At 54.9% G+C, this 26,427-nt stretch overlaps 3 protein-coding genes across 24 annotated transcripts in view; 2 read left to right on the plus strand and 1 right to left on the minus strand.

The window, feature by feature from the left end:
* On the plus strand, nt 1-7,854 carry ASB6 (ankyrin repeat and SOCS box containing 6). 2 transcript variants are annotated; one of them, XM_001163675.6, is made up of 6 exons: nt 1-568; nt 1,734-1,915; nt 2,949-3,055; nt 3,147-3,255; nt 3,798-3,884; nt 3,997-7,854. In XM_001163675.6, the coding sequence occupies exons 1-6, from the start codon at nt 456-458 to the stop codon at nt 4,662-4,664; spliced, it is 1,266 nt and encodes a 421-aa protein (XP_001163675.1). In that variant the 5' UTR covers nt 1-455; the 3' UTR covers nt 4,665-7,854. The 2 variants fall into 2 exon arrangements, with proteins under 2 accessions (XP_001163675.1, XP_003312391.1); XM_003312343.6 differs by lacking the exon at nt 3,147-3,255 and having other exon boundaries at nt 284-568; nt 3,997-5,562.
* NTMT1 (N-terminal Xaa-Pro-Lys N-methyltransferase 1) overlaps nt 6,855-26,427 on the minus strand; it is a 26,665-nt gene continuing 7,092 nt past the window's right edge. Inside the window, exons 1-5 of one of the 21 annotated variants that reach the window (XM_054658454.2) lie at nt 16,115-16,272; nt 14,046-14,506; nt 9,574-9,789; nt 8,134-8,386; nt 6,855-7,247 (exon numbers count right to left, since the gene is read on the minus strand). In XM_054658454.2, the coding sequence (XP_054514429.1) occupies nt 6,991-7,247; nt 8,134-8,386; nt 9,574-9,735 (672 nt within the window). In that variant the 5' untranslated portion in view covers nt 9,736-9,789; nt 14,046-14,506; nt 16,115-16,272 and the 3' untranslated portion in view covers nt 6,855-6,990. Of the gene's footprint in view, nt 7,248-8,133; nt 8,387-9,573; nt 9,790-14,045; nt 14,507-15,739; nt 15,970-16,088; nt 16,279-26,427 lie in introns of those variants that run through there. The other 20 variants (XM_063788177.1, XM_054658458.2, XM_009457478.5 and 17 more) reach the window with 20 other exon arrangements.
* C9H9orf50 (chromosome 9 C9orf50 homolog) overlaps nt 21,776-26,427 on the plus strand; it is an 8,393-nt gene continuing 3,741 nt past the window's right edge. Inside the window, exons 1-3 of the mRNA XM_016961830.3 lie at nt 21,776-22,341; nt 22,579-22,669; nt 22,773-22,889. Of these exons, the coding sequence (XP_016817319.2) occupies nt 21,834-22,341; nt 22,579-22,669; nt 22,773-22,889 (716 nt within the window). The 5' untranslated portion in view covers nt 21,776-21,833. The remainder of the gene's footprint in view (nt 22,342-22,578; nt 22,670-22,772; nt 22,890-26,427) is intronic.

The following is a 26,427-nucleotide window of genomic DNA, read 5'->3' on the forward strand; positions in this document are numbered from 1 at the left end:
GAGAGCACGACCGGCGGAACTCGGACGGCGCCCAGCGGTCGCGGGCGGGATCGCAGGGCGAAGCCGAGCCGGGCCGGGCCCTGGCAGGAAGGGGCGGACCCGCCTGAGTCTCGGATCTGGCTTGGCTCGATCCTCCACTCCCCGACTCCGCTGGGGCCGCCCACTGGACATCGTCCGAGTCGGCCTGGCGGTCGTGCCCCAGGACGCGCCGAGGTCCTCCGAGCCCGCAGGGGGCGCTGTCGCCATGTGGCCCACCCTGAGTCGGCGCGGGCAGGAAGTACGAGGGTCACTTCCGGCGGGGGCGCGGCTTGGACTGAGGAGCGGACCCGGCCGGGCGCAGGGGCTGGACTGGCGGAGCAGGTGGGGTCCGCGGCCGCCGGAGCGTTCCGGTCGGCGTCTGGGCATCTCGGCCTCGGCAGAAAGCGCGACCGCCCTGCTGCGCGGGGCCCACGGCGATGCCGTTCCTGCACGGCTTCCGGAGGATCATTTTCGAGTACCAGCCGCTGGTGGATGCGATTCTGGGCTCCCTGGGGATCCAGGACCCCGAGCGGCAGGAGTCTCTGGACCGGTAACTCACCCCCTCCCGTGAGCTGGCCGAGGCCGCTCCGACCCCGCAGCGTCCCACTTTATCACCACAAGCCGGGCGGGGTGGATGCGTCCCCCTTGACAGAGGAAGGGACGGGCGGAAGCCGGGGTTGCGTGGCTCGGAGTGCTCGCTGCCCCGCGCGGATCCCACTCCTGCCCCTTGCATGGCGGAGACGAAGGGCGAGGAGGGCCCGAGGGCGGAGGCCCGCGGGTTGTCGCAGGGCCTGCGCCTCAGCCCCACCCTGTCGCCTGCCTGTCCTGTGCCACCCCCCCGGCGTGGCAGAGGAGCAGGGTGGAATCCGTGAGGCCTCAGATGTTACCCCAGAGCAGTGTGAAGGTGGGCTTTTGTAGCAGAGTTTGCGTTTTTATAGACAAGAGCTGGTCTGTCGTGGACCTGCAGGAAAGGTGTCGGGAGCGAATCTGCATTCACTGCCCATGGTACTAGGCACTTGGGGTCCATCAGTGGCTCAGCAAAACCCCCGCCTTCTTGGCGCGTGTGCTCCAGAGGAGAGACTGACAAGTAATTGTACGGCGGCACGCGAGGTGGAAGGGAGGGGAGAGCAGAAGGAAGGGGCTCGGCTCAGGTGTTGAGGGGGTTGTCAGTTGGAATTTCCAACACGTGGTAATGATGAGTCTCGCCATCCAGGGACTCTGGTAGAAACGTAGGCTTTCTTCATCAATATCAGCTGAAGGTCTCAATGTGAGGGGAGGGAGGAGGCTGTGTTGCTGTCCTGGCTGCAGGTGTTGCCGGGGCTGGGGTCCTGCAGGTTTGAGGATGGAAGGGCTTTCTGAGGAAGAAGCATCAAAGTCGGGCTTGGGCTCTTGGCCTCCAGGCTGGTGGTCCCTTCAGTCCCAGCAGCCCAGCTGTGTGAGGCTTTGTACCTAAGTCTGCGACCAGACTCTGGGCAACGCGGGAGGAGAGCGCAGACAGACCCAGCCCATTCTCCGCAAATCCCAGTCTGCTCCCGTCTTAAGAGATGCAGCGTGGCCCTCTCTCTACTTCAGAGCTTCCCCCAAGCCCCTGTGACCCACAGAGCCAGGGCCCTGCTTGCTGATGATGATAGCAGGACTAAAGCCCACCAACCCACAGGCTGCGCGGTCACCCGGTCCCACAGCTGTGCCTACCCTCAGCCTCTCTCCTGTCCCAGGCCCAGTTATGTCGCCAGCGAGGAAAGCCGAATCCTTGTTCTCACTGAGCTGCTGGAGAGGAAAGCCCACTCTCCCTTTTACCAGGAAGGCGTGAGCAACGCCCTGCTCAAGATGGCTGAGCTGGGGCTGACGCGGGCGGCCGACGTTCTCTTGCGGCATGGGGCCAATCTCAACTTTGAAGGTCAGCGAGAGCCCCGGGGGTGGGCAGGTGGCTTAAACGCGGCCCGACGCTGGGTGGGCGCCCATGTCCCCAGCCTTGGCTTCTACCATTCTCTGAGGAGTGACTTCCCCCCCTTTATTTCCTGGGTGGCTGCAACTAAGGAAACTCCCATTGGGTGGCCTCCCACCCCCTGCGGGTTTTCACATGGCTCTTCCCACCTCTGTTCCAAGAGCGAGTGTTGCTGCTTCTACCATGTGATTGATTAGCAAACTTTCCCCAGCTCCCAGATTAATCCCTACTTCCATTAATGCAAAAATGCGGCTGCTGGCACTGTGCCCAGAGCTAAGGGAAGGTAATTTTCTGCTACTTACTCTGAGCCAATTTGTGTTTTTTTTTTCTCATGCCGTAGGGAGAGGGGAAAACAGGCTGCATTAGGCATAAATCACCACAGGACACCCTGGCTCCTGGCTCCTGAGTGCCAGGGATGGAGATGGAGCCGAGCTCCTTTCTCTGTGTTTTTCAGCCCGGGGAGGGCAGGGTTAGTCGGGAGACAGGCAGGGCTGCCTTGTGACCTAATAGGGGCCTGAGACAGCCAGGCACGTCTCCTTTCCCCATCCGAAGACGGGCTTGGAGTCTGCTGGGCTCCTGGAGGGTCAAGGAGCTGAGACGGGAGGGCCGGTTCTGAAGCCAGTGACTTGGAGACCAGCTTGGAGAACCTGGCTGTTACCACCAGGCCTACAAAGCGGAGCAGCCGGAGCTGCTGTGTAGCGCGGCCTCCCAGCCATTCTGAGAGGGTGCGCCCCGTTTTATGGTCCCTTCTTACAGAAGAGGAAACTGAAGCCCCCAACAGCTTCAGTAGTGTGCCCACTAGAATACCCCGAGGGCCCTCTAGTATCTGGTGAGGACAGCTCTGTCCTAACCCGTGATGGTGACAGGAGGCTGGGCCTGTGCTTCTGGACACTTTAGGTGGGAGTTTGGGGCTGGGCTCTGGGTCCGGGGGCCCCATAAGAATGCGGATAGATAGGACCCACATGAGCTGTGTCTGCACCTTCAGACCCAGTCACCTACTACACGGCCTTGCACATCGCCGTCCTGCGGAACCAGCCGGACATGGTGGAGCTGCTGGTGCATCACGGGGCCGACGTTAATCGGAGGGACCGGGTAAGTGCCAGGTCCAGCTTGCTTTGAAGCAGGGTTGGGCAGGGGCCTGAGCAGCTTCCCAAGCCAACCTGACTGTGCTTGCTTGGCTCAGATCCACGAGAGTAGCCCCTTGGACCTGGCCAGCGAGGAGCCTGAGCGCCTGCCCTGCCTGCAGCGCCTCCTGGACCTTGGAGCTGATGTCAATGCTGCTGACAAGCATGGTGGGTGCCTCCTGCAGGAAAGCAGGACAGCTGGGCCCCCAGGCACCTTGTGGGGGACACCCAGGGTGCCCCAGGACAACAGCTAGGTGGGCAGGCTGGATGCTGGCCCTGGCTGGTGGCACAGCATGGCTGGGCACACAGGGATTCTGCTGACTTGCTGAGCTCAGAGGCTTCAGAGAGGCAGTGCAGTCATTGTCCCTGTGCTGGCCCTCAAGGGCCTTCTATAGGAAGAAATAGGGCATGTGTGCACTTAGTTTCCAAGAAACAATGGCTTCCCATTGGGAGAGGCCCAGCCGACATCTCAGGTAGCATCTTGGGGTCCAGAAAAATCCTACTTTTCCTGGCCTTTCTGCTCCCACTTCTCTGGGTGGAAAGGGAATGGCCAGAAGCCCGTCACCCTCAGCCCTCACCTGAGCTGAGAGTTGTCTCTGAAAGTTCATCTTCTGATCCTCTGAGTGTCTGGATTTCTGCCACCTCCTCTGGGTTGCCCTGACCTGGGCTTCCTGGCCTCCTGCTCCTCCTTGCTCTCCCTCCCTCCCTAGGAAAAACTGCTCTGCTCCATGCCCTGGCCAGCAGCGACGGGGTGCAGATCCACAATACTGAGAACATCCGTCTCTTACTGGAAGGAGGTGAGGCTGGCGTGCTCCTAGGCCTCGTCCTCTCACCCGCCCCTTCGATGTGTGCTGTTGCTTTGCCAGGGTTGAAGGCCTCCCAGCATCTCTTGTTCTATGGCTCTTCTAGGGGCAGACGTCAAGGCCACCACCAAAGATGGGGACACAGTGTTCACCTGCATCATCTTCCTGCTTGGTGAGACCGTGGGAGGGGACAAAGAGGAGGCCCAGATGATCAACCGCTTCTGCTTCCAAGTCACACGGCTGCTGCTGGCACACGGGGCCGACCCCAGCGAGTGCCCAGCCCACGAGTCCCTCACCCACATCTGCCTCAAGAGCTTTAAACTGCACTTCCCTCTCCTGCGCTTCCTCCTGGAGTCCGGAGCCGCCTACAACTGCTCCCTGCATGGCGCGTCCTGCTGGTCTGGCTTTCACATCATCTTTGAGAGGCTCTGTTCCCACCCAGGCTGCACGGAAGACGAGAGCCACGCGGACCTCCTGCGCAAAGCCGAGACTGTCCTGGATCTCATGGTGACCAACTCTCAGAAACTCCAGCTGCCCGAAAACTTCGATATCCACCCTGTGGGCAGCCTGGCGGAAAAGATCCAGGCCCTCCACTTCTCCTTGAGGCAGCTGGAGAGCTATCCCCCGCCCCTCAAGCACCTGTGCCGTGTGGCCATCCGGCTCTACCTTCAGCCGTGGCCTGTGGATGTGAAGGTCAAAGCCCTGCCTCTGCCCGACAGGCTGAAGTGGTACCTCCTTAGCGAGCACAGTGGCTCCGTGGAAGATGACATCTGATAGGTCTCAGGCTACAGGAACGGGGGACACGGGCAGCTCAGGTCAGCCTGTTGGTAGATGCTGGGACAGCCCTAGAAGAGGGTCTTTTTCATCTGGGAGATGAGACGGGATCCTTCATGAGAAAAGCCAACCAGGTAGAGCCTGAAGCTGTGATCACTCCAGTGGTGAAGGGTGCAGCTCTGGTTCTTCCAGAGAGACTGCCCCCTTCCCTCCAGCGGCACTCCAAGTCCCCCCCCATGTTGGAAAGAGGAACAGGGCTTGGATTGATGTTTATACCCTCTGAATTGGAGGGCAGTGCCAGGGCATTTGCAGAAGCTGGGAAGGACCAAGCCTCAGCATCCCCAGGGCTGTGGGGCTCTTGTTGGCCGCACGTGGCAGTGCAGCTGGAGAGGAAGCCTGGGGCACGTCCTGTGCGGTGCCACCAAGGCCCCACCCCTGCCCCTTTTTCCTTCCAGGTTCTGTTACTCACAGAAGTGTTTCTGGTGGGTTCTGCGGGAGAAGACACTAAGGGCCCCACAGGCTTGTTTCATGGTGTTGCAAGCCAAGCTGGCCCCTGCCTGTTCCTGTAGCTCTGGGGCCAGGTCAGCCGTGGCCCCACCTACCAGAACTGTGCTCTGCTGGCACCTGTGCTTTTGCCAAACCCAGGGCCTCAGCGACCATGACTTCTGCTAAAAAGCAATCATGAGTGCGTGGCTGGGGACAGACCTCTCTGAAGTGTCTCCTGTTGTGAGGGGCTCACTTTGGAGCCACTGAAGAGCCAACTGTGCCACCCACTTGCGAGCCTCAGTCCCTTCCAAGCTGCATTGGTCATTGGGAATTGTGTAAACACCTCTGGGGATAAGCTGAGGTGACTAAATGATATATTTATATTATAAGATTAAACTGACTTTCTTGGCCTTAACAAGGTTCCTGTATAAAATTTCCACCCCGCCCCTCCATAGTTCAGGATAGAGGCTCCCACAGCAGCCGGTAAGGAAGTGGGTGGCAGGTGTGAGGGGATGCTGTGTTTGGGGGGTTGTTTCCAAGTCCCTGCAAAGAAGCACCACTCTAGACTGGCAAGGGCCTCCACAGTGTGGAGGTCCCATTTTATTATTTTTTTTCCGAGACACTCTGTCACCCAGGCTGGAGTGCAATGGTGCAATCTCGGCTCACTGCGACCTCTGCCTCCCAGGTTCAAGCAGTTCTCCTGCCTCAGCCTCCTGAGTAGCTGGCATTATAGGTGCCCACCACCATGCCTGGCTGATTTTTGTATTTTTAGTAGAGACGGGGTTTCGCCATGTTGGTCAGGCTGGTCTCAAACTCCTGACCTCAGGTGATTCGCCTGCCTCGGCCTTTCAAAGTGCTGGGATTACAGACATGAGCCACTGTGCCCGGCCCCCATTTTATTTTATTTTTATTTTGAGACAGAGTCTCGCTCTGTCACCTAGGCTGGAGTGCAGTGGCGCAATCTCAGCTCACTGCAAGCTCTGCCTCCCGGGCTCACCCCATTCTCCTGCCTCAGCCTCCTGAATAGCTGGGACTACAGGCGCCCGCCATCACGCCCGGCTAATTTTTTTTTTTTTTGTATTTTAAGTAGAGACAGGGTTTCACCTGTTAGCCAGGATGGTCTCGATCTCCTGACCTCGTGATCTGCCCGCCTCGGCCTCCCAAAGTGCTGGGATTACAGGCGTGAGCCACGGCGCCCAGCCCCATTTTATTTTTTACTTTAAGTGCCTGCCAAGGAGCAGCCTCAAGCCCAGAGAAGACTGAGGCTACGGGGAACTTCCCTTGCTGCAGGCTGTTGTAACACTTTAAGGGCCCCAGGTCTCCACTGCCAAGCAGGACTTGGGACGTGAGCACCCCCCACACAGCATCATCAGGCAGCACCCATGGGCTCCACCAGCCCAGCTCTGTCCCTCCCCTAGGTAAAGATCACACTGAAGTCTTCAAGTCCCCAGCAACCAAGTTGGGGGTGGTTTCCTTCCTCTTCAGGCAGCCAGGCCCATGGCTGGAAGGCCGGGCTGGAGGCCCAGGGAATCGGTTACTGATGTGGCCACCCTATTCCCACATGGGGAGCACCAGGAGCCCTGGAGCCCCTTCCACCCAATCCCATCTCGCAGGAGAGCAGGGTCTGGGCTCCTGCCTCACCGCTGGTTCAGCAGCACCCTCCCCACCGGGTCCCACCTTGCCTTTTGAAGAAGAGCCCGCATAATGAGTGGACGGCAGACAGCTATATTTAGTGGTGCCTCGACACTCACGAACCGCCAGCGTGGCGCCTGGATCTTGCCCAGCTGCCAGCTCCCCCCACCAGGACTGTGGTTCCTCAGTTTCTCCTGCCAGCCCCGGCTCATCTCAGGGCAAAGCTATAGACATGGTAGATCTCATCGGGGAGGTTCTCCTGCCTCTCCTCGGCCAGGAGGCTGAGGCCTGCACTGCAGATAATCCTGCGGACCACGTCAAGGTCCCGGCACACGCTGCTGTCCACGTCGTCCAGAATCACGCCCTCCTGGGCCATGTTGTCTTTGATGACGATGATGCCGTTGGGGCGGAGGCTGCCCTTGCAGCGCCCCAGGAACTCGGCCAGGTGCTGATCGGTGAGGTGGCCTGGGGAGGGCAGAGGCAAGGTTACCAGGGCACCATGCAAGCGGATGTCGGCACTGGATGGGATGTATTTCTCAGCCCCGCTGAGCCCCTCATTTGTGCCCAGCATTTTGTGTGCACACATGGCCTCATTGGCTCTCAGCAGTCCCGAGAGATTCACTAAACCCCAATTCATAGAACAGGAAACTGTGGCTCAGAGGTCATCTACCTAAAGACACATTAAGCCAGAATTTGACTTGACGGGGTGGCTTACAAGTCCTGCCTGATACCTACACACCATGATGCCCCACCCCTGCCAGGCTTGGATCGGAGGAGTGAACCTGGGCTAAGAGTTTGGCATTGCAGGAGCTCCCGGAGAGACTGCCTTCCCTACACTAGAAGTCCCCACAAAGGCTTCTGAGACCACAAAATACAAGGCCAGACCTAGAGCGTCCACAGCAGGCCTGTGCTGCCCGCCTCAGGAGGTGGCCGACTGCTGCTAGCGGCCTGCCGCCAGGTCAGCAGCCCAGGGCACAGCGCTCGAGGTGTGCTGTTAGGCTAAGAGGGTGCAGGGCTAGACACGAAGCTTAAACTATTCATCTTATTAAAAATAAAACCCTTATAAAACTCCTCACTTTGAATGCAGTAAGTTATTGGCCGTTAAAATTTTTTCAACAAAAAACTGCACCCAAATGGATGGTAGCAGGTATTCAACTGAAACAAAACCTAGAAGGAAGAAATCTACCTTTTAGGCCGAGCCTGTCCCTCGGTCCTGGGAAGTACGGGGTGGGGGTGGGCCTGGGCGGATTGGGGAATCCTCACTGGCCCACTTGCTGCAGGAGTGCAAAGCCCTGGTCCCGACACCTTATGGGGAACGCGAGTGAGCAGGGAAGGGCGGTGGGACCCTCACCTATCACCCACTGGATCCAGATCACGTCGTAAGAGTCCGGCTCCGGGGTGAAGTCCTGGAGCCCACAACAGAAGTAGTTCCTCACCCTCTTGCCCTCCTCCCCCAGGTAGGTCTTGGCTTGAACCAGGAAGTCCTCCGTTATGTCGACCATATCCACCTCTCTGAACAGCGGCAGGAGCAGCCGCTTGGTGATCCTGCCAATGCCAGCTCCACAGTCCAGGGCACAGGACGTTCCTGTCTTGTTCGGGCCTTCCTGAAAAGCAGAGGCATATAACCTATCAGAGGGACCCTGTCACCGCACGTGGGGCCCTTCCTCACGAGCCCTAGGACTTAGACTCAAGTCAGGATTCCAGGACTCCGCACAAGCTGAGCACTGGTGGGGAGGTCTGTGCTGGCTGCCAGCTTGTACGGAGTCGAGGGGATGAGCATGGAGGACACACTGCTGGGCCACACATTCCTTTATCTTTGAAAGTTCAGGTTGCATTCTGCATTCTGTTCAGGTTGGAATGCAGTGGTGGGATCATGGCTCACTGTAGCCTCGAACTCCTGGGCTCAAGCCATCCTCCATCTTCCCACCTCAGCCTCCCAAGTAGCTGGGACTACAGGCATGCGCCACCATGCCCAACTCATTTTTTTTTTTTTGTATTTTTTGTAGAGACGGGGCCTCGGTCTGTTGCCCAGGCTGGTCTCAAACTCCTGGGCTCAAGCAATCCTCTCACCTTGGCATCCCAAGGGGCTGGGATGACAGGAGTGAGCCACTGCCCCTGCCCTGGGCCACACATTTCTAAATGAAAGCTAATTTCCACTTAAAGGTGATAACTTGAACAGGTGCACTAATCTCTCCCGAGTCTCCAGGTAAACAACGGCAGAGAGGAATGGGGAGAATGGAAGCGGGGCAACGGGTGAACAAGGGTGCAGAGAGGGAACATGGAGGGAGGGGAGGCGCTGGATGGAGCAGGTGGCCAACAGCAGCCTCCAGTGCCAGCCATGAGACAAGAAGGTGGGGGGCTCCAGGACTGGGGGTCCCAGCCTGGTACAGAAAAGGCTGGGAGTGGAGCAGAGGGTGGAAACCATGGCACGTAACTAGGAGTCTTCGTCCAGAATAGCCAACATCCTCAGTCCAAACACCCATGGACATGGCAGGAGAGCAAGGGTTTCGTCCCTGGCAAAACCCAACAGTTGAAGAGAAGTTTGCCCAATTCAGGCACCTCAATTCTGCCTAACAGCCAGCTCCTGTCTGGTAACCTTGAGGCTAAGTCCACAATCTAGAAGTTACCCCACTGTGCCCACCCAGCCCAGCTCCTCAAGGCTTTGGGGTAGGTACCAAGAGATAGCCAATGACCCTGCAGTGTTACATGTGTAAAAGGTGGCACCCCACATGGACTCGGCAGTGCCACCAGAGCCACAGCCTCTCCTGGAGAGCACGCCAGACCTGCCTACCCTCAAAAACCTCTGCAGAAACTTCCGGGAGCTGTTGATGTCGATGCTGGAGATGTGGCCATACCCCCCAAGCATGCCGTCCACTGTGGGTGGGATTTGTTTCCAGTAGGTCTTGGCCTTGGAATAGAATTGCTTCTCGTCTTCTATCACCTCGCTCGTCATGCTGTCACCAACCACGGCTCTACTCAAGCACCACGATCAGCAACCGCGACTCTCCTGGGTAAGGAAGGGGGCGTGAGTCAGCGGGCCAGGGACCCGGGCAGAAAGGCCCCCAGGGCAGAGGGCCAGTCTCACACCAGGCTTCACAAGTCACACATCCTGCTGAGTGCAGAGAGAAGTCCAGGGTCCCCAAATCTGCTTCTACCCCTTGCATAACAGCATCTTCTGTCTTTTGCACTCAGAGCACCCGCCCCAAGTCCTGGCTTCAAGTTCTTTTACATTTTCATTTTTTCTGGAGTGCAGTGGTGTGATCATAGCTCAATGCAGCCTCCAACTCCAGAGCTCAAGAGACCCTCCCACCTCACCCTCCGGAGCAGCTAGGACTACAGTTGTGTGCCACCATGCCTGGCTAATTATTTTTTGTAGAGATGGGGTCTCACTATGTTACAAAGGTTGGTCTTGAAGTCCTGACCTCAAGAGATTCTCCCACCTTGGCCTCCCAAAGTACTGGGATTACGGGTGTGAGCCCATGTACCTGGCCTGGCTTCAAGTTCTTGACATGCTCTATATGACACCTGACTCAGTGGCTTCAGGGCACAGAAAACCCTGATCAATAAAGAGAAACGACCGCAAAGCCGAGAGCACCAGCAGACCCTGGAGGGCCAGGGAAGCTTCCACACCTCCCTTCCTCTGGCTCAGAGCACAGCAACAACTCACGGTGGGGTCCAGTCCTCCGTTAACGAGGAGTGGGGACTCTGTGCCAGGCACCGGGCTGTGAACCAGGCAGACAGCCAGGCAGAAAACAATTCTACAGACACAACCACACCTGCAGGGAGGGCTGCAGAGGAGAAGCGCCAGTGCCAGCAGAGCACGGAGGGAGGAAGTGGACTCGGGTGCGGGGACCAGGGAAGGCATCCCTGAGGAGGGGACACGTAAGCTGAAACCGATGGATGGGCAAGAATAAGCGCAGTAGGTGGAGGGCGACGGCACTGCTCCTGGAGGGAAGGACAGACAGCCCTCGCGGCTGCCAGTTCCTGGTCTCACAGTCAACTCTAGCAGTTTCGACTGCATCCTACAGAGCAATGAGTCAACCACCCTGAGGCCCAACAGAGAGTGGCCCGGGAAGACCGATGCTTCTGAAGACTGCTGGCGGCGGTGGAGACGGCAGGGGGATGAGGAGACGGTTGCCACGGTAGAAGGAGAGAGAACTAGAAAGCCTCAGCTGGGTCCTGGCAGCAGAGCCCAGGCCCACCTCGCCCTTCAGGACAGCGATGACAGTTGGGCGGCTCCATGCTCCACGGGCGGCCAGCCTGCCATAAGCTTCCCAAGGCACAGTGCTGTCACCAAGGCACACCACGCTTAGGGGCTGTTCTAGTTGCTGTGAGGCTTGCCAAGACCTCAGAGAGCTCTAGTCCAGGAGGACAAAGAACAAAGGGAAAGAAAATACACAGCAGAACAATAAGGATTCTCAGGGACCCACAAAGTGCCGAGGACACTCAAAGGGCAGAGGAATCTCCTCCCAACAGCAGATAGGGGCAGCCGCCTGGAGGAGGCAGCCCGAGCTGGGCAGCCAAGCACAGGGAGTGCTGGAGGGGGTGGGGCACAGACAGAGGGAGCAGCCGTGGGACAGCATGGGCCATCAGAGGGCGGAGAGTGGAGCGGGGGAAGACTGTGGAAGGTGAGCTCGGAAAGGCAGACGGGGCCTGGATGAGGCGGCCTCGAGTGCATGCTGGGCACCAACTCTCGGCTGATGTGTTTCCCACACTGCCAAGGCCTAACCTAAAGGAGGCAGAGTGAGAATGGCAGTGGCCGTGCTGAGGACACACAGCAACAGTGGGTGGTAGGAATCCCAGCAGCAGCAGCTGCTACATCCTGATAAACCCATGGTAAAGGGAAAATACCCTCGGTGGAAAACGCGCAGCTGACTGGGAGCTGCAGCTCACCGCCTCGCACGTGCTGCCTCCACACGAGGAGAGCAGGGGGCTTCTAGCAAATGCCTGTCGCCAAAGTTGACAAATCGTAGGTCCAAGACCGTCTGCCTGACCCCTGGAGCTACAGGGTCAACACGGAAGAGTCCACATATGGAACTCGGGTACAGTCCTCAAACACAACTCAAAGCTTAAGACCCAGGAACACTCTAGGGGCTTCAAGAGAAGTGGTCAGAGGGAAACGGGAAAACGCCCTGAGAAGGAGCACGAGGCCTTTGGGAAGCAATTATGAGGAAAGAGAAGGGAAACTAAACACAAGACAAGCTGGAGAATTTTTTCTTCTTTTTTTTTAGAAAGGGTCTCACTGTCGCCAGACTAGAGTACAGCTCAGGTGATCCTCCCATCTCAGCCTCCAGGGTAGCTGGGACTGCAGGCACATACCGCCACACCTGGCTAACTTTTGTATTTTCTGTAGATATGGAGTTTTGCCACGTTGCCCAGGCTGGTCTCAAACACCTGGCTGCAAGCAATCCACCTGCCTCGGCCTCCCAAGGTGTTGGGATTACAGGCAGAAACCACTGCACCCAGCCAAGATTTTTCATTGGTCAGATTTGTTACTGGCCCCAGAACTATATTCTGCACTACTATATTCTGAACCTGTCCTGAAAGAGAAGGAACTTTCCAGAAGCAGTAGGCCCACCCCGCCCAGCCAGCTCAAGAATACTTCTAACAGATGCAACGGGGTTCTTCTTAGATCCGTGATTGGGTCTTTTCACCCTTAGCAGAATCCTTTGGCTGTGCCTAGAGAGAAGCCTGCTTAAACCTCTCTTCAGATTCTTGTTTTTTTGAGATGGGGTCTTACTATGTGGCCCAGGCTGGCCCCAAACTCCTGGGCTCAAGCCATCCTCCCTGCTCAGCCTCCCAAGTAGCTGAGATTACAGGCACACGCCACTGCACCTGGCTTCCCTCTTCAGATTCTTGAATCCGCTCGCAGACTGACCCCTCACTTTACTGTTCACGCACAAGGGTTTCAGCCACAATGAAGAAAGGCAGCAATCACTTCACCAATCAGGGAGCCCTTTGGGGTAACAGGCTGGGGAAGACCTTAGTTCTAAATATTGCACATAACACCCTCCCCGCAAGCTGACCACAAAGCTCCCACACTGGTGTCCCAGCACTGGGAACAACACTGCCGGAAGGAGAAGGAAGCCCACGGCTCAGAAACCCCATCTCTGTCAAAAATACACACATTCTAGTAGCTACTAGGGAGACTGAGGTGGGAGGATCACTCGAGCCTGGGAGGTCAAGGCTGCAGTGAGCCATGATCCTGCCTCTGCATTCCAGCCTGGGCAACAGAGTGAGACATTGTGTCAAAAAAAGAAGAAGAAGAATGAATTCTTCTTCCCACCAGACCTGCCAATCCTCAAGACTGCTAGATGTGCCAGGGTGGCTGACAGGAAAAAGGGCCACCAATCTGAATGTCACCATGTAGCTGGGTTTGGTGGCTGCTATGGTCTGATGGCATAAGGACCAGGTTAGGTGGGCTGCCTGCCCCTCTGCCAGCAGGTACCGGAGCAACCATGTCACAGCCCTCCATCAGTCACTCAGAGAGGACGGCATTCAAAACTACTCTATAACCTATAACCTATAACCTGAGCACTTTGGGAGGCTGAAGTGGGAAGACTGCTTGAGCCCAGGAGTTTGAGTCCAGCCTGGACAACAGAGCGAGACCCTGTCTCAAAAAACAAAAAACACTCGGTTGAAGACAAAGGTTAAAAAACGAACTACTACTCTTCCACACCATGCTGGCACAACTCCCATTCAGACTGGACCATGGCGAGAGCAAGCCTGTCTCCCTCTCACTGCCCAACTTGGCAAACTGAAGGTTTTGTATTCAGTTCTCTCTCTCGCCTGGCCGGGGAGCTCCTGAGAGCAGTGGCAACATTTGAGATTTATCACCATGCTTCTCTTGCATCCCATGAAACACAAATATTCAACAGAAAGTTCACCTCTGATCAAATGAACAGAATAAATCTGGGGGCAAACACATACCAGGCTGGACTCCATCTGTCTCCTCTCCCAGCATGCAGCTTCCTGGGGGTAGAGACATTACCTTGTACACCATTAGCCCAGTGCCTGATACCAGGTGGGCATTGACTAATTGGTTGCCAAATAATGCAAGAATGGGCTTTGTGCAGCTATAGCCATTTTCCACTCTAAGAAAATCCTACAGACAAAAGTCCAACCATTCAGAACTGGTAAATACTGAAGGCCTGAAGGCTGCTACCGACAATATAATTCTGTGCTTTACCAAAAGCCTTGTAACATGATTCCTTTAAATGTCAGGGTCCCCTGAATAATCTAATTTACAAGAATTCCACTTACACGCAAATTCTGGGAACAAGCCAGGGGAGGCACATCCTGGCCGGGAAATAGCAAGCCTGACTTTGACATCTGTCCTAACAGCTGATTCATTAATAAACGGGATTCCTGGGGTCCTGGCTACATTTTGCCTCGTGGTGTCCAGATTGGAGTGGGGCAGGAGGAGGTCCCTAAGAGTCCGAGGGAACAGCAAGGTCGGTCGGCCAACAGCAGGAGGTCCTGCTACACTCTGCTCCAGAGCACAGATGTCGTATGTGGCTGAAGGGCCTGGGAGGGGGCCAGGAGCACACGGGCTTTGTGTGCACTCTAGGCTAGCTCAGAGAGGAAGACAAACCCCTCATGCCTGGTAAATGGCTGCTCAGCCAGTAAATGTGATCCTACATCCTTCACGGTCACCTGGCTGCTGCCTCCTCCTCCCCGCCAAGGTGTTCAGACCCAGGGTACTGCATCTCTTCTCCCACGACCTGTGGAAGAAAACAGTGCTGAAACTGTCACTGGCAGACTTTTGCAGTCATCTCATCCTCCTCACGTAAGTCTCTACGGAAAAGCCTGCCTAAAAGTTACCTCCACCCTCTAGCAGCCTAGTGGACAGAGTCCATCCTCCCTGGATCTTTGTGGACAGCAGCAGGCCACATGCAAACGGCAGAGTGCTCTAAGAAAAAGAAGGAAGTGAGAAAGGGAGGGAAGAAGACAAAAACTAACAAAGGCTCTGATGGAGCCAGATGAACCAGATCTGAATCTTGGCTCTGCACACCTGCTGTGTAAGCACAGACAAGACATTAAACCTCACCATTCCTCAGTTCACCTATAAAATGGAACAGTAATACCGACTCTACAGAAAGGCTGTGATTGAAAGTGCATATGAAAAGCTTAAAGTGCTTTGCACAGTGCCGGGCACATATTCTCTCTTGAGCTTAGAAATCTCTGTCAAATGAGATTCTTGTCAACTCTGCCCACTATAAGGATCAAATGGGAAAACTGCCTTAGAATGCCACAGAAGCTGTATTGGACACACCTAGGGGACTGTTACTGGTATGCTGGGCGGCCAAGCCAGCAGACTCAAACAGCTCTGCAAATCAGCCAGAGTGGGGAGTGAGCTTCCTCTGCCTATAAGCACAGAAGCCCCACCGAGATTTTTTAGATGCTATCCTTGTGATCCTAGGGCTTCCGGCCTCCACCAAAACGCTCCATGCATCCTTCCAACCCCCGCACAGTCCTCAGTTTACATAGAGAAAAACCAGCACACTAAAGGAAGTGACGTGTCTTTAAACATACAAACAGGAAGCCGAGAACAGAATTAAGGAGGGAATCCAGGCTCCTTATACCAGCCCTGGTTCCTCCCAGAGGCTCATCCCATCTCACTGGACAATCATTCTACACACCACAACCACCGGTTACACTGTCCCTCCCCGCTGTCAGGGCCTCTGACACCAGTTGTGGCAATCACTTATAGTACAGAGGAGAAACCAAAGCCCAGAGGGAGAGATCACACAGTTGGTGCGCAGCAAAGTCTGGGCTTTTCGATATGGCAGCCTCCCCGCAGACAGGCTGACCTTGGCCGCAAGGGCTCTCGGGCTGTCTTTTTTGAGCTGCACCTGTGTCGGGCTGGCGCTCGGGTGGGACCCAAGGTTAAATACGACAGCAACTTCTGTGCAGCGGGCACTTAACTGTGCCAGGCTCTGAACTGGGCATTTTACCGATTTTACCGATTCCTCCCATCCATCCTCCAAGTGGGCGCTCTCCATATCCCTGTTTCTCGGAAGGGAAACAGGCTCAGAGAAAGGGATTTGCTGCGGTCTGGGGACCGGGGTGGGGGAGTGCCCTGCCTGGGCTTTGAGTGCCTTGACTTTCCTCCTGTACCCCGACCCATGGACTGCTCCGTAGTCCCTGCCCAGGTCCGGCCCGTAGACCTCTTGGGGACGCGCACGTGGGGCCTGTGCCGGCCCGCGCGCACGCGCCGGGTCACGTGACGAGCCGGGGACCCGGGACCTCAGGGCGCCGAAACAGTTAGGGGTCGCAGCCTCCCCTCTCCCGGCGGCTGCCTACCCTTCGCACCGCCTCGCGCTACTCACTCCGGGCGGGGGCTCCCGGGACCAAGAGAAGAAGATGGGGAAGAGGAAGGGAGGGCGGCGGCGGCGGAGACGCCACAAGCCAACCGCAACTCCGCCAGACCACGACCAGACGCGACAGCTCGCGGCGCGCGCTGCCTTTGTCCGCCAACGTCACTTCCGGGCGTTTAGGGGCGGGCCCATGGCTGGCTCCACCCCCTCGCTCAGCTCGCCCCTCCCCCGCGCGGGCTCCGGATTTAACTTGACTTCTTTTGAAAAATAATTTAAAAAAAAATTTTTTTTTTTTGAGACAGAATCTTGCTCTGTCAAGCAGGCTGGAGTGCAGTGGCGCGATCTCGGCTCACCGCAACCTCTGCCTCCCAGGTTCCAGCGATTCTCCTGCGTCAGCCTCCAGAGTACCTGGGACTACAGGCGTGAGCTACCACACCCAGCTAATTTTTGTATTTTTAGTAGAGACGGGTTTTCACCATGTTGGCCAGGCTGGTCTCGAACTCCTGACTTCCAGTGATCCGCCCGCCTGTGCCTTCCGAAGTGTTGGGATTATAGGCGTGAGCCACCGCACCTGGCCTAATTTGACTTCTTTAAAAAAAAAAATTAGAGACGGGGTCTCACCCTGTTGCTCAGGCTGATCTTGAACTCCTGGCCTCAAGCGAGGCTTCCACCTCGGCCTTCCAGACTGCTGGGATTACATGCGTGAGCCACCGCGCCCAACACAGGTTACAGCTCAAAACTTGACTAAATTGACTTTTGGGAATCTAGAAGGACCTCCCGAACGGAAAAGAGCCGCAGCGTCGCCCTCTCCCCGTCCCCAGCACGTACAACAGTTCGTTTGGAGGCTGCAGGCTGGACTTCTAAAAACGAGTGTGTTGTGCGGGCTTTGAGTAAAAAGGGAAAAAAAAGCCATTGGTCCTCAAATCCACCCATCTCCATTAGCATCTTAAAATAATACCGACCCCCCAAAATAAATAAAATAAAAAGAAATACTCTCGGCAGTGCCATGGGATTCCCACTGAAATGAGCAAAACAAGCCCATGACGTTTCCATTCCAAAAGCGTGGCCCTTCCCTAGGCTCCTCCCATGCAAAGAAATTCTGGAGCTATCTCCGAGGCAGCGGTGATGGAAACGGGAGCTTGCAGGTGGGTAGAGCCTGTTAACATCTCCGAGCTTCAGTCTCCTGTCAGAAGAGGAAGTTGAGCAACGCAATAATTACTCAACTTCTGATGCTCTGAGAGGGTTAAACTTGTGGGACATTGCACGTCAGACCTTCAGCTCAGCACCTGCAGTGGGTTCTCAGGAAATGGAAGCTGTTATAATGACAATATCCATCTTAAGTTCATTTTTCCTATACTATTAATAATATCCTTGTGTTGGCAGGGCGCGGTGGTGCACGACTCTAATCCCAGCATTTTGGGAGGCCAAGGCAGGCGGATCACCTGAGGTTGAGACCAGCCTGGCCAACATGGCAAAACCCCGTCTCTACTAAAAATACAAAATTAGCCAGGGATGGTGGTGCATGCCTGTAGTCCCAGCTACTCTGAGGCTGAGGCAGGAGAATAGCCTGAACCTAGGAGGCAGAGGTTGCAATGAGCCTAGATCGCGCCATTGCTTTCCAGCCTGGGTGACAAGAACGAAACTCTGTCTCAAAAATAAAATAATAATAATACTATCCTGGTGTTCCTTCCTCTGGGCGACGCACACAGAAGGTGCTTAAAGTGTGTTTGCTCTAAATGTGCTGAGAGCTACGGTAGAAAGGGGATGCTAAAAAGCCCCTTCTGCATTGAGTCCGCAGGATGTGTGTATGTGCATATTATTTGGCATACCCTCTAGACTATTCTAGGTCACAACTGCTACCCCTGGTCTGAGCCCCTCTCCCAAGCTTCATTTTCTGTGTCTTTAAGCAAAGGGATTGATCCTGGGCAATTTCAATCGGTGGGGGTGTCCGGAACCCTCCGCCAGGGGGCAGCTCTGATCCAAGCTCTCTGTATGCCTAAAAATCCAGCCCAGTCTTATTTCCTGTCAACAGAAGAGCAAGCCCCTTCCCCACAGCCACGCTCCAAGGCCTTCCCAGGACTGGCCGGCTCCCTGACCTCAAAGCCTCTGGCATCTCTGAATTCCCAAGCCTAGCACATAGTAGTTCCTTGATAAATATTTGCAGAGTGCAAGGGCTGGAGGGCTCCTTAGAAACCATCTAGTTAGGCCAGGCGCAGTGGCTCACGCCTGTAATCTCAGCACTTTGGGAGGCCGAGGCGGGTGGATCACAAGGGCAGGAGATCGAGACCATCCTGGCTAACACGGTGAAACCCCGTCTCTACTAAAAATACAAAAAAATTAGCCGGGCGTGGTGGTGGGCACCTGTAATCCCAGCTACTCGGGAGGCTGAGGCAGGAGAATGGGGTGAACCCAGGATGCGGAGCTTGCAGTGAGCTGAGATCGCAACTCCGTCTCCAAAAAAAAAAAAAAAAAGAAAAGAAAAGAAAAGAAAAAAAGAAACCGTCTAGTTAATCTGGTGTTTCGCAGCCATTAAAAAAAGACACATACCCTTTAAATAAATACAAAAATATCTCCCTCCCCCACTCAATATTGTAGCTCTCCAGGAAAGTATGTCCCTCCATCCCTGGTGAGAAGCATTGACAGAAAATAGAATATATCTTTGGCGACGCGTTCTCTAGTGAGTCACTCTGTTATTTGAATTACAAAGTCATTTCTTCATTTTCAAATTATGAAACTATGCCACGCCAGTGAAATACTCATGTAAATGACCTCTGTCTCCCACCCCAGCTTCACAATACTATGAGCTTCCTCTTGGCCCTCTCCCAGCCAAGACTCAGAGATAAGGCCCAGGGAGTCCTGAGAAAGAAGACACTTCTCCAGGATCACACAGCAAAACAGCAGACCATGGACTTGAAAGTGGGTCTGTTAATTTCTTTTCTTTCTTGCTTCCTTCCTTCCTTCCTTTCTTCTTTCTTTCTTTTTTTTGAGATGGAATCTTGCTCTGTCGCCCAGGCTGGAGTGCAGTGGCGCGATCTCCGCTCACTGCAAGCTCCGCCTCCTGGGTTCACACCATTCTCCTGCCTCAGCCTCCTGCGTTGCTGAGATTACAGGCACCCGCCACCACAACCAGCTAATTTTTTGTATTTTTAGTAGAGACAGGGTTTCACCGTGTTAGCCAGGATGGTCTCGATCTCCTGACCTCGTGATCCACCCGCCTTGTCCTCTCAAAGTGCTGGGATTACAGGCGTGAGCCACTGTGCCCAGCTCTTTTTTTTTTTATGGAAATGGAGTCTCACTCTGTTGCCCAGGCTGGAGTGCAGTGGCGCGATCTCGGCTCACTGCAACCTCCGCCTCCCGGGTTCAAGCAATTCTCCTACCTCAGCCCCCCAAGTAGCTGGGACTACAGGCACACGCTGTCACGCCCGGCTAATTTTTTTGTATTTTAGTAGAGATGGGGTTTCACCATGTCGCCCAGGCTGGTTGCGAACTCCTGAGCTCAGGCAATCCACCTGCCTCGGTCTCCCAAAGTGCTAGGATTACAGGTATGAGCCACTGGAACCTGGCCTCTTTTTTTTTTCTTGAGACAGAGTCTCAAATGATCCGTGTAACGGATTAGAGTTGGAGATGTCAGCATGAGCTCATGTTTAGCTTAATATAAGTACAGATGGTTACCTATAGAATTATTTATAGATATGTGTGTGTTTAATAGTATACACACACATTTCTTTGTCAGCTGAGACTGCCTGAAAGAAATGACATCTCAATAGCAAGAAGCACACCTAGCACCCAGACCTTGGATTATTATTATTATTATTTTTGAGATGGAGTCTCGCTTTGTCACCCAGGCTGGAGTGCAGTGGCATGATCTCAGCTCACTGCAACCTCCGCCTCCCAGGGTCAAGTGATTCTCCTGTCTCAGCCTCCCAAGTAGCTGGGATTATAGGTGCACAACACCATGCATGGCAAATTTTGGTATTTTTTGTAGAGACGAGGTTTCACCATATTGGCCAGGCTGGTATTGAACTCCTGACCTCAGGTGATCCGCCCGCCTCGGCCTCCCAAAGTGCTGGGATTACAGGCGTGAGACACCGTGCCCCGCAGGGTCTGTTCATTTCTAGATCCATTGTATTCTGACTGCCTGGTCTTGGGGTGGAAGTTCTACTTCCAGAGCCACCCAGCCTGAGCCTCCCAGATCTGGAAAGGGTAGGCCTGGCTGCCCTGGTCAGAGTCCCAGTGCCCCAGGTGGCTGCGGCCAGGGCATCCAGGGCACAATAGCCCCACCCTTAGTCCCCAGGCCTCAGTGCCCACTGCTACTCAGATGCCCAGGGGTGAGGGGCGGATCACAATGACCCTGAAGCGGCCCAGAGGCAGCCGGGAGGGGCTGGGAGAGGCACCAGGCAAGGATGATGGGCTCTACAGCCTGCCTGTAGAGAGCTCTAAACTCACAGGACCTTCTAGGGCCCCACCCAGAAGCCCACCAGGGTGAGTGTGACACTGCCCAGGAGTCAGCTCAGAGCTGACAACAATCTGGGAGTGGGGTGTGGTTGGGAGGAAGCAGGCTTAGAAACCCCTCAGTGTCAGAGCTGGGAGTAAGACTGGGGCTCTGCCTCCCAAAGGGGGAGTTTGTTAAAAGTCTGTGTCTTGGCCAGAAGTGGGGACTCACGCCTGTGATCCCAGCACTTTGGGAGGCCAAGGCAAGTGGATCACTTGAGCCCGGGAGTTCAAGACCAGCCCGCGCAACATAAATACAAAAAAATTCTACCCCATTTCTACAAAATATACAAAAATTAGCCAACTGTGGTGGTGTATGCCTGTAGTCCCAGCTACTCGGGAGGCTGAGGCAGGAGGGTCACTTGAGCCCAAGAATTTGAGGCTGCAGTGAGCTATGATGGTGCCATTGCATTCCAGCCTGGGCGACAGCAGGACCCCGTCTTAGCAAGACCCCATCTCTTTAACAACAACAACAAGAACAAAAAACTGTCTTGGCTCCAGCAGAGACGTACTGAATCAGAATGGGGGCTGGGGGTAAGTCATCTGTATTTTCAACAGGCTCCCCACCCAGGGGTCTCTGAGGCAGCACCAGGGCTGGGAGGCTGCTGGTCAGGTCTCTCTTCCCTCAAGCTGGTTCCAGGTTTCCTAATTCCCAGTAGAGCGCTAATGACGGTAACAGCTTCCACGATTTGAACACTGCAAGGCAGGCTAAGTGTGCTCTCTACCAGCGGTGATGCCGTTTCACGGCTGCAGAGAGGCAGGTGCTGCTATTATCCCCGTTCTGCAGACCAGAGCCCCCAGGGAAGGCAGAGGGAAGTTAATTGGCTTGGCCAAGGTTACAAAGCTAATAAGTGGTGGAGCTGGGACTAAATCCTAAATAATAATAACTTTTAAATACTAAGAATGGGAGCTAGTCTATGTGTAAGCTTGGCCAGCGTGCCTGGCACTGTACCGAGCTTGCTTTTCTAAGACTGGCATGTACTTGCTCATTTAAACGTCACAGCAACCCCCAAAGTTGGCTACTCTTGCTGTCACCATTTTTCAGGTGAGGAAACAGAGGCTCTGGGAGCTCCCGCCTGAAGCCACTCGCTGTCCGCCGGGCCGGTGGCGTTCACCCCGCACCGCGCTGCCCCCCGCCCGGGGCAATATGGCCTGGGGCTGGACTATGCCCTCCCCACCTCAGCCGGCGCCCCCCACCCACGCGCGCTGAGGGTGCGGTGAGCTGAGTGCGGGGCCAAGCATGTTCTGGCGTCGAATTCTCCCAGGGGCCCAGGACCTGGCGCCCAAGGGGCTCCCTGGCGACGGAGACTTCCGACGCAGCAGCGACCCGCGGCTGCCCAAGCTGACCCCGCCCGCGCTCCGAGCGGCTCTGGGCGCGCGGGGCTCCGGGGGCTCGAGGATCCCGGGGGGCGGCGCCGCGTGGTGGCCGGAAGGGGACGCCGAGCCCGGGGTGGGCGTCGGACGCCTCCCGCCGCGCCTGCCCGCCTTGCTCACCGCGACCCGGCGGGCCGTGCGGAAGCGGGGGCTGCTGCGGTCCCTGCTGCCGCCTCCCCTGCTGTCGGCCGGCGCGTCCCGGGAATCGGCGCCCAGGCAGCCAGGGCCTGGAGAGCGCGAGCGCCCCCGGAGGCGCGTGGCCAGGGAGGACCCCGACTTCTTGGGCGCCTTCCTAGGAGAGCTCCTCCCCAGCAGGTCCCGTGAGTTCCTGCACCAGCTCCAGGAGAAGTGCGCCGAGGAGCCGGAGCCACTGAGTGAGGGCCCGCGGGGCCCGGGGGGCGGGCCCGAGTCATTTCCGGTGGGGGGTGGTCCCTTGTGTCCCCGCACCCACCACCCCCACCACCCAGGCTAGAAGGATGCTAATGTTAGCTGAGTATCTCAGAGCCCTCGCAACCCGTCCTTGAGGGCTGGTCTGCCATCACCCCGAGGCTACAGGACTAGAAAGGACCGTCCCCCAGCCAAGGCTCACAACTGTTTCCTCCTGGCTCCAGCATCCCCAGCACCGCAACATCAAAGGGTTGTATTAGAGCACTGCCCAGGGTCTCCGCGGTGTCCCAACTGTTCATTCCTCCCAGACCTGTGGTAAGCGTCAGTCCGCTTCTTGGTGGGGACGGGGTTGCCATCGATGTTTCCAGGGCGGGACAGCCTGGCCACTCATGCCAGATGTGGCCTGTTTGTCTTTAAGGGGCCAGTCATCGCACCTCCAGGATAGTCTTACGAAGATTTTGCTCCAGCAGACACCTATTCTGGGGCCCCTGAAGGGTGATCACTCACAATTCACCACTGTCAGAAAGGCCAACCAGTGAGTGTTGGGCGGGATAAGGGTAGGGTAGTGGAGGAAAGGGGCATTTCTTTCCTCCTTTCTTTCCTCTTTCGCCCATGAATGTATTCATTTATCCACCTATCTACCCATTCATCCATCCTTACATATGTCTGTCCGTGAATCAGATCTTCTACCAACCCATTCAAGATTCATTCGCCAGTTCATCAATGAATCAACCCATCCATTAATGAGGTCTTCTTCCAACACATAATTCATCCATGAATCTATTCATATATTCATTTTCCCATTCACCCATCCATCCTTGCATCCATCTCATCCATGAACCAAGTCTTCTACAACCCGTTCATGAATCTCTCCATCTATCCATCCATCCTTCTGTCCACCCATTAATCTATCATGGACCCATGACTCCATCCATCCATACATTCACTCACCCACCCACCCATGAATCAGGTGTCCTGTGGATCCATTCATCTACCTGGCCAACCAGCTAGCCAGTCATCCATCTAAAACTCCCACACTTTGGCAGGGCACGGTGGCTCACACCTGTAATCCCAGCACTTTGGGAGGCTGAGGCGGGCGGATCACGAGGTTAGGAGATTGAGACCATCCTGGATAACACGGTGAAACCCCGTCTCTACTAAAAATATACAAAAAAAAAAAAAAATTAGCCAGGCGTGGTGGCGGGCGCCTGTAGTCCCAGCTACTCGGGAGGCTGAGGCAAGAGAATGGTGTGAACCCGGGAGGCGGAGCTTGCAGTGAGCCGAGATTGTGCCATTGCACTCCAGCCTGGGCAACAGAGTGAGACTCCATCTCAAATAAAAATGAAATAAAATAAAATAAAAAAATAAAAAATAAAACTCCCACACTTCTATCCATCCATCCATTGATCCAATGATAAACCATCTACAAATCCTTCCATCCACTTGTAAACCCAGGACACTGTCCATCGCTAATCTAGTCATAAAGCCATCCACAAACCTACATACCCATCTACATAATCATCCAGCCACACATCTGTCCATCTACCCATACATTCATAGTTCAGTTCTATTCAGACCCTTTCACTAACTCACCCATCAGTCCATCCACCCATCAACCCACCCACCCAGTCTTCCATCATTTTACCCATCCCACCATCATTTGTCCATTTCTTACTCTAACTTTTATTAGGTTTTACTATATGTTGAATATTGGGAGAAAACTAAGGGATGGAGGTAAGAGAAGAGCCTAGGAATTGGAACCTACCTGGGCCTAGACACCATAGTTTTAACAGAGGAGGAAAAGAAGACAGAAACAGTTCCTCCAGGTTAAAATTCCTCCAGGCTTAAGCAGGGGTGAAGGGTGAACGGCACTGCCCATGAGTTTAAAGACCAGGGAGAGTAAATACATCACAAACATATCATTCTTCCTCATCTCATACCCACAGCAGACAAAACTAATGGATCATATTTCCCCACTGAGCCTCAGAACCGTTCCTCACACAGTACTCCAGGTAGATACCCCTGATGGATCAGAGTAGGGACTGGAAATGGAACACATGGCCAAGCATGGTGGCTCACACCTATAATCCCAGTGCTTTGGGAGGCTGAGGCAGGAGGATCGCTTGAGCCCAGGAGTTTGAGACCAGCCTTGGTAACATGGTGAAACCCTGTCTCTACAAAAATTACAAAAATTAGCTGGGCGTGGTGGTGCATGCCTGTGGTTCCAGCTACTCGGGAGGCTGAGGTGGAAGGATTGCTTGAGCCTGGGAGGTTGAGGCTGCAGCGAGCCAAGATCGTGCCACTGCACTCCAGCCTGGGTGACAGAGCAAGACCCTGTCTCAAAAAAAAAAAAAACAGTGAAACACATTTACCAACCTCAGAACGTTCAACCAATCAGGCCAAATATACACATGACTTCTCACAAGATACAAATAAATAAAAGTATGGAATTCATTCTCTCAAATGTGAGCAAAAGCAGAGACAAACACAGTTACGGACTTTCACATTCAAGAGCAAATACTTGAGCACCTTACTGTGTGTGAGATTCCCTGGTAGGTCCTGCAGGGGACACTGTGGTGCCTCAGAACAGGCTCCAGTGGCCCTCGAGTGAAGATGCTGAGATTTCAGGCAGGCGGGCAGAGCTGGGTTATGCCTTTGCCTGGCCCAGCAGCCAGCAGAGAGCAGGGGTTCCTGAGCAGACAACTGTTAGATGACTAGGTCCCAAGGCATGTAGCCAGGCACTGTCCTGACACCTCCCAACTGCATGGCTCTTTGGGGGCTGATGAAAAGCATTCCCTCTGCATCTACACAGACATACAGATGTGGTCAGATGAACGGATGCAGACATATAAATATGTGCATACTAACGGTCAGCCATGACCTTCCTCAATAACAGAGCTATAGGTGGGTCAAGCAGGCCTTCCCGCAGCCTTGCCCTTGAGGCTGATTTTTTTTTTTCTTTTATTTTGAGACGAAGTCTCACTCTGTCGCTAGGCTGGAGTGCAGTGGCACGATCTCGGCTCACTGCAACCTCTACCTCCTGGGTTCAAGTGATTCTCAACCTCTCGAGTAACTGGAACTACAGGCGCACGCCACCGTGCCCAGCTAATTTTTTTGTATTTTTGGTAGAGACGGGGGTTTCACCATGTTGGCCAGGATGGTCTTGATCTCTTGACCTTTTGATCTGCCTGCCTCCCAAAGTGCTGGGATTACAGGCGTGAGCCACCGCACCCGGTTGAGGCTGAAATTAATAACAATAAATGGAACAATGTTATCTATGAAATATACATATAACAGATACCCTTGATTAAGGCCAAACCCTGTGCCAGGCCATGTCCTACATGCCTCATGTAAATCATTTGATACTCACCAAACCCAGGAGGATGGTATTATTGTGCCTATAATTTAAAGGGAAAAAAAAACTGCAAAATGGAGACTTGGAGACAGTCTGCCAAAGGCCACGTGGCTGGGATGGGGCATGATTGAGATAGACAGTTACAATAAGAACAGCTCAGGCAGGCGGGCGGGCGGTGGCTCATGCCTGTAATCCCAGCACTTAGGAAGGCGAAGGGGGGTGGATCATTTGAGGTCAGGCATTCAGGACCACCCTGGCCAATAAGGTGAAACCCCATTTCTACTAAAAATACAAAAATTAGCCGGGCGTGGTGGCACACGCCTGTAGTCCCAGCTACTCGGGAGGCTGAGGCAGGAGAATGGCGTGAACCCGGGAGGCGGAGCTTGCAGTGAGCCGAGATGACGCCACTGCACTCCAGCCTGAGCCACAGAGCGAGAATCTGTCTCAAAAACAAAACAAAAACAAAAACAAAAAACAGCTCCCTGTTAGTGATGTTTCCTCTGGGTCCTGCAGACCCTGGGCTGGATGCTTGTACGGCCCATTTCCTTTCTTCACAACCCTGTAGAGTGGGCACAATGATTCCCATTTTACAGACAAGAAAACTGAGGCTCAAAAGGGTCAGGACAGAAACCCAGGACTGCATGACTCCTGGGCTGGCATTCTTATTCTCTCTGCTAAATTGCTTTACGTGCGAGGGCGCCAGCTCTGGAACCAGGAT

The sequence above is a fragment of the Pan troglodytes genome, chromosome 11 (assembly GCF_028858775.2).
Source record: "Pan troglodytes isolate AG18354 chromosome 11, NHGRI_mPanTro3-v2.0_pri, whole genome shotgun sequence".
In the NCBI taxonomy this organism is placed as follows: domain Eukaryota; kingdom Metazoa; phylum Chordata; class Mammalia; order Primates; family Hominidae; genus Pan; species Pan troglodytes.

What these genes read in the sequence shown, in the direction of transcription:
- ASB6 (XM_001163675.6), top strand. Translation starts at nt 456, where the DNA reads ATGCCGTTCCTGCACGGCTTCCGGAGGATCATTTTCGAGTACCAGCCG. An exon ending in CGGCAGGAGTCTCTGGACCG is followed by an intron (nt 569 to 1,733) that starts GTAACTCACCCC and finishes CTCCTGTCCCAG; the next exon opens with GCCCAGTTATGTCGCCAGCG. An exon ending in CCGTCTCTTACTGGAAGGAG is followed by an intron (nt 3,885 to 3,996) that starts GTGAGGCTGGCG and finishes TGGCTCTTCTAG; the next exon opens with GGGCAGACGTCAAGGCCACC.